The sequence below is a fragment of the Aythya marila genome (genome assembly GCF_965140915.1).
Source record: "Aythya marila genome assembly, chromosome: 1".
Taxonomy (NCBI): Eukaryota; Metazoa; Chordata; class Aves; order Anseriformes; family Anatidae; genus Aythya; species Aythya marila.
The window spans coordinates 848,955-855,245 of record NC_139042.1 but is presented as its reverse complement, the minus strand read 5'-3'; the positions used below and the strand labels follow the sequence as shown (position 1 = coordinate 855,245).

The window sequence follows — 6,291 nt, the reverse complement described above, 5'->3', positions numbered from 1 at the left end:
GAGCGGCTCCCTCTCCCCCTCTCCCCATTGGCTCCCAACGGCCCACGTGACGGCGGGGCGGAATGCTGGGTCACGGGACCGGAAGCGGCGGCGGCAGTGGCGGCGGCGGGCGGGGCGCGGGCGGCCGGGCCCTGCTGCGGCTCGCCATGGGCTGCTGCTACAGCAGCGAGGCCGAGGCCTCCGACCAGGTGCGGGGGGGGGCCCGCGGGGCACCGGGAGGGACCGGGGGGAGGCCGGGGCCGGGCCCGAGCCCCCCGAACGCCCCTCAGCGGCTCCCGGGGCCCCGCCCGTGAGGTCTGGGCCTATGTGTGTAGGGGGGGGGCAGGCCCCGGCTGCGCCCCCAGGCCCCCGGTGCAGGCCCCAACGAGGCCGCGGGGCCCCCCCGGTGTCCCCTCGGTGCCCCCCGGTGCTCGCCGCCCCCGTCCCGGTTGGGTTTGGCCCCCCCCGGTCACCGCCCCCCACCCCCCGTCCTCGCTTTGCTTCCCCCGTTGTTATTTTGGGCCCCCCCGGGGGCCCAGAGCCGCTGCCCTGCCTGTGGGGGGGCTGCAGCCCCCCCGGTCCTGCTGGCAGCCCCCCGGTACCGGCCCCCCCCGGGTGCTGGAGGGAGCTGGAGGTGCCTGGGGGCCTCTGCAGGGTTTGGGCAGAGCGAAACGGGAGCTGGGGGCTGCTGGGGCTGATTTTCATCCTTTTCCCCCCCCCCCTCCCCGTTGCTTTTTCCCCCAGGAAGAGGAGACGAAGCGGCTGCTGGAGCCGGCGGCCAGCCCCCCCAGCAAGGTGCTGAACGGCGCGGAGCAGAGCTACCACAGCCTGCCGGCAGCGCGCACCGACGAGCAGGCCATGCTGTCCTCCATCCTCGCCAAAACCGCCATGTAAGCCCCGAGCCGTGGCGCTGCGGGGGCTGGCTGCACGGCTCGGGGGGGGCCAGAGCCGAGGGGGAGCCCCCGGAGCTGCTCCTACAACGGGATCCGTAGGGGTCGGCCTGGAGTGAGCCAGCAGGGCCAGGGAGGTGCTCGTCCCCCTGGGCTCGGCTCTGCTGAGGCCGCCTCTCGAGTGCTGGGTTCAGCTTTGGGCCCCTCACTCCCAGAAGGACATCGAGGCCCTGGAGCGTGGCCAGAGAAGGGCTGCGAAGCTGGGACACAAGTCCTGTGAGGAGGGGCCGGTCCCTTATCTCAGTGATAGGGCGCGAGGCAGCGCCCTCAGGTTCCTCCAGGGGAGGTTTGGGCTGGGTGAGAGGAAGAATTTCTGGCGCCCAGGCCCTGGGAGGGGCAACCCGGGGGTGCCCCCATCCCTGGAGGCGTTGAGGAGCAGCGGGGACATGGCTTAGGACTTGGTGACGGGCAGTGCGGGCACCCCCAGCCCCTCTGGGCAGCCTGGGCCAGGCCCTCAGCACCCTCAGAGGGCAGAATTTCTTCCCAATTTCTTCCCAATTTCTTCCCGAAGCCTGCCCCCTGCCAGGCTCCAGCCTCTGCCCCTCATCCTGCCTCAGTGGCTCCTCCAGCCCCAGCTCTGCTGGCTCAGGAGCTGTGTCCCCCCCCCCACCCTGGTCCCAGGGGGTGCTGCCGGCACCTGGGGGGGGACCTGGGGGGGGGCTCGGGGCGACCCCTCGCTGTCTCCTGTCCCTGCAGCAACATCATCGACGTGTCGGCAGCGGACTCGCAGGGGATGGAGCAGCACGAGTACATGGACAGGGCCAGGCAGTACAGGTGAGACCCTGCCCCATATATTGGGGGGGGGAGGCTGGAAGCCCCTCGGGGTGCTGCTGGGGGTGCCGGTGGCCTCGTCCTTTTTGGGGGGGGGGTTTCTGTGAGCCCCTCCCCGCCCGCAGCACGCGCCTGGCCATGCTGAGCACCAACCTGACGCACTGGAAGAAGCTCCCGCTGCTGCCCTCGCTGACCAACCAGCCCCACCAGGTGCTCGCCAGCGACCCCGTGCCCTTCGCAGACCTGCAGCAGGTGAGGGGGCGAGGGGGGGAGACCCCCCCCCCCCTGGGTGGGTGCGGGTCCTGAGGTGGCAGCTTCACGGTGTGGCCGTGCTGGTGGCAGCTGGGGGCCACCTCCGGCTAGACTGGGTTGCCACCAGGACGTTGGTCCCCTCCCCGGGAGCCCTGTGGCCATACAGACCCCGCTCCCAGCCCCACAGCTCCCTGTGACCCGTCCTGTGCACCCCGCTCCTGGGGGGGGCAGCGGGGATGGGGCCGCCTCCTCCATCTCTCCATTTTTTCCTCTTCTCCATCTCTTCCATTTCTTTTCCATCTCTCCCTTTCTTTCCCTCCTTCATCTCTCTCCCTCTTTCCCTCCTCCATCTCTCCCTTTTTTCCCCTTTTCCATCCCTCCCCATTTTTTTTCCCTTTTCCATCTCTCCCCATTTCTTTCCCTCTTCCATCTCCCCAAATTTTTTTCCCTTCTCCATCTCTCTCCCTTTATTTTTCCCTTTTCCATCTCTCCATTTCTTTCCCATTTTTTCCTTTTTCCATCTCTCCCCATTTCTTTTTCCCTTTTCCATCTCTCCCCATTTTTCCCCTTTTCCATCTCTCCCCATATTTCCCTTCTCCATCTCTCCCCATTTTTTCCTTTCTCCATCTCTCTCCCTTTATATTTCCCTTTTCCAACTCTCCCCATCTCTCCCCATTTTTCCCCTTTTCCATCTCTCCCCCTTTTTTTCCCTTTCCATCTCTCCCCATTTCTTTTTCCCTTTTCCACCTCTCTCCTTCTTTTTCCCTTTTCCATCTCTCCCCCTTTCTTTATCCCTTTTCCATCTCTCCCTTTATTTTTCCCTTTTCCATCTCTCCATTTCTTTTCCATTTTTTCCTTTTTCCATCTCTCCCCATTTCTTTTTCCCTTTTCCATCTCTCCCCATCTCTCCCCATTTTTCCCCTTTTCCATCTCTACCCATATTTTCCTTCTCCATCTTTCCCCATTTTTTTCCCTTCTCTATCTCTCTCCCTTTATTTTTCCTTTTCCATCTCTCCCCATTTCTTTCCCTTTTTTTCCCTTTTCCACCTCTCCCCATTTCTTTTTCCTTCCTCTATCTCTCTCCCTTTCTTTATCCCTTCTCTATCTCCCTCCATTTTTTCCCTTTTCCATCTCTCTCCATTTCTTTCCCTTTCTTTCCCCCCCCAACCCCCCAATTTCCCCCCGGTGCCCCCTGTCCCCCCAGGTGTCCCGGATAGCCGCCTACGCCTTCAGCGCCCTCTCTCAGATCCGCGTGGATGCGAAAGAAGAACTGGTTGTACAGTTTGGCATCCCCTGAGCCCACCCCGCGACACCACCGCTCCACCGCCTGGGGGTTTGGGTTTTTTGGTTTGGTTTTCCCTCTTTTTGGCTTTATTTCCTCCCCCCGCGGCACCTCGCCCCGACAGACCTTGTACAGACGCCCGGTTCCGACCGATCACCGCCACCCCCAAGGCTTCATCCCCGCTGTTTGGGGGGGTCAGTGGGGAGGGGGCTGCGTCCCCCCACGGCCCCACTGCACCCCGAGGCCCACGGCGGGGGTCCCGGTGCCGGGGGGGGGGGCCGTGGTGCCGCTCCTGCTGGGGAGGGTGGGCTGCAGCCGGGCTCCTGCAGGTCCCGGTGGTTTCAGCCCCCCCCTTCCCTCATTTTTACATGTTTGGGTCTCGGTTTTGTTTTTTAATTATTATTCTCTCGCCACCGTAGATAAACACCTTCACCCAGGGCTGCCTCCTCTCTTCTCTGCCCCATGCTGGAGCTGGGGGCGCGTGGCGGGGGGGGGGGGGGCTGGGGCTGTGCCCCCTGCATTTTGTGCTTCTTTTTTTCCCCTCTCCATCCTCCTGCTGCAGTTTCCCTTCGCCCCCCCCCCATGTGCTCTGCTTTTTGGGGTTTGCTCTGCGCCTCCGCCCCGCCCAGTGCTCCCAGTTGGCAGCACCAGTCCCCCACTGGGGCTCCCACCCCTCCCCGCACCACTGCTCGGGTGGGGGCTGCTGGTTTTCTCCAAACGCCCTCGTACTCAGAGTCACCACAGCACTGCAGGGGGGGGGGCAAAAAAATGTATTGGGGTCACAAATGGGGTCTGGAGGGGGGGCCACATCCCTGCGGGTGGCTCCAGGAGGCCGCGAGGCTCCGGAGGTGCCCCCCCAGTTTCGGGGTGAGCACAACGCCGCGGTGCTGGGCTCCTGGGGGTGGAAAGGGGGGGGCTGCAGGCATTGCAGCCCCCTCCCCACTTTATCCCAGCTCACGGGGGAGCCCCCCTGCCCCGGGGCCGGCTGCGTGCGGCCGCCTCGCCGCGCTCCTGCCGGGTGACAGTGCTGAAATCCAGGCGGCACAGCCAGGGCAGCAGGGCCAGCACGTAGCCCCTGCGGGCAGGGGGGGCTCAGTGGGGTGGCTTTGTGGATCGGGGTGGGGGTCCCGGCCCTATTTCCCACCCCCCAGCCCGTTACCTGTATCCCTGCTCCTCCTCCGTGGGGTTCCCGTGCAGGCTCAGGCTCTGCAGCCCCTGCAGCGTGCCCAGCACCTTCCCCAAAATATGGGGGAGGGGGGTAAAAAGGGGTCAGGATCTGCCCCCACAACCCCCCCTGGGGGTGTTTTCCCGTCCCCACGCACCGGGTCGATGGTGGCCAGGCGGTTGAAGGAGAGGTCGAGGCAGCGCAGCTGCGTGGGGGCTGCCAGCAGGCGCTGTAGGGTGGGGGGCAGCCCCCACAGATCCCCCAGCCCCATATAGGCCAGGCGCAGCCCTCGGCTGGGAGAGGGGCGGCCTGCGGGGTGGAGATCTGGGGGTGTGGGGTGAGGGGGGGGTGAGGGGGTGCCCCCTGCCCATACACACGCCTCTGCCCCTACCTGTGTCTGTACCCATACCCCTGCCCCTACCCGTACCCATACTGGGGTATGTGTCCATATATCCACACCCCTGCCTGTCCCTGTACCCGTACCCATTCCCCATACCCGTACCCATACACTTACCCCTTCCCCTGCTTGTACCCATACCTGTACCCCTACCCCTGCCCATACCTGCACTTGTACCCATACCTGTACCCATACACATACCCCCGTACCCATACCCGTACCTATACCCCTGCCTGTACCTGTACCCATACCCATGCCCCTTCCCATACCTGTACCCATACCCCTCCCCTGCCCATACTCATGTCTGTACACGTGCCTGTACCTATACCCGTACCCAATACCTGCATCGCACCCCTCTGTACCCGTACCTGTACCCATACCCCTTCCTGTACCCATACTCACGTCTGTGCGTGTACCTGTACCCAGTACCTGTATCTGTACCCACACCCCATGTCTGTACCCATACCTGTACCCACACACATGCCCTTTCTCCTCCCTGTACCCATATCCCCTGCATGTACCCGTACCCATACCCATACCCTTTCCCCTGCCTGTACTTGTACCCATACCCCTGTCTGTACCCATACCCGTACCCCTTCCCCTGCCCATCCCTGTACTTCTACCCGTACCCCTGCCCATACCCATACCTGTACCCATACACGTGCCCTTTCTCCTCCCTGTACCCATACCCACCTGTACCCCTTCCTGTGCCCATACTCATGTCCATACCCGTACCCAATACCCATAACTGTACCCATACCTGTCTGTACCCATGCCCATACCCTTGCTCGTACCCATACCCCTGCCCCTACCCGTACCCATACCCATATCTGTACCTGTACCCACACCCGTACCCAGTACCCGTCCCATACCCCTGTCAGTACCCCCACCTGTCCCTATACCCGTCCCCCTTCCCGCCCCCCCACCCACCGTCCAGGGACTGCAGGGGCTGGAAGGAGAAGTCCAGGGGGGGCGTGAGCTCGGGGGGCAGCGGGGGGCACGGCATGGCTGTGGGGACCCCGACCGGGCAGCTGTGGGGCACACGGGGGGGTCACTGCACCCCGAATCTCCCCCGTGTCCCCAACACCCCCCCCCCATAGCTCACAGCCCCACAGCAGCCCCTGCCCCTGCCCCGTGGATGGCCGTGTACCCCAAGGGACCCCCCCTGGGCCCCCAAGTGTCCCCTTGAGACCCCATAGGAGCCCGCCCCACAACCCTATGCGTGTCCTCGTTACCCAAACTTGTCCCCCCATGACCCCACATGTGTCCCTGGTACCCCAAACATGTCCCCACGTCACCTCATACGTGTCCATATATCCCCCTGTGCACCAAAAGACCCCCATGATGCCACGCGTGTCCCCGTGCCCCCAACATGTCCCCCCACGACCCCACAAGTCTCCCAGTGCCACCCTGTGCCCCAAAAGTCTCCCAATGTTCCCATGCCCCCCCAGTGCCCCAAATTTGTCCCCCCACAAGTGTCTCAGTGCCCCCAACT

The 6,291-nt window shown here is 64.0% G+C and overlaps 2 protein-coding genes across 2 annotated transcripts; one reads left to right on the top strand and one right to left on the bottom strand.

Moving 5' to 3' along the window:
* The first annotated feature begins 54 nt into the window (after window positions 1–54).
* Window positions 55–3,672, top strand: LAMTOR1 (late endosomal/lysosomal adaptor, MAPK and MTOR activator 1). The gene is made up of 5 exons (XM_082758512.1): window positions 55–188; window positions 724–869; window positions 1,626–1,703; window positions 1,826–1,952; window positions 3,157–3,672. Exons 1-5 carry the CDS (start codon window positions 63–65, stop codon window positions 3,247–3,249), a joined length of 570 nt encoding a protein of 189 aa, XP_082614638.1. The 5' UTR covers window positions 55–62; the 3' UTR covers window positions 3,250–3,672.
* Window positions 3,673–4,188: 516 nt separating this feature from the next.
* Window positions 4,189–5,803, bottom strand: LRRC51 (leucine rich repeat containing 51; the record flags this gene model as incomplete). The annotated part of the gene is made up of 4 exons (XM_082784636.1): window positions 5,727–5,803; window positions 4,515–4,723; window positions 4,394–4,467; window positions 4,189–4,309 (listed from the first exon to the last, which is right to left on the bottom strand). The coding sequence occupies exons 1-4, from the start codon at window positions 5,800–5,802 to the stop codon at window positions 4,189–4,191; spliced, it is 480 nt and encodes a 159-aa protein (XP_082640762.1). The 5' UTR covers window position 5,803.
* Between the last annotated feature and the right edge of the window lie 488 nt (window positions 5,804–6,291).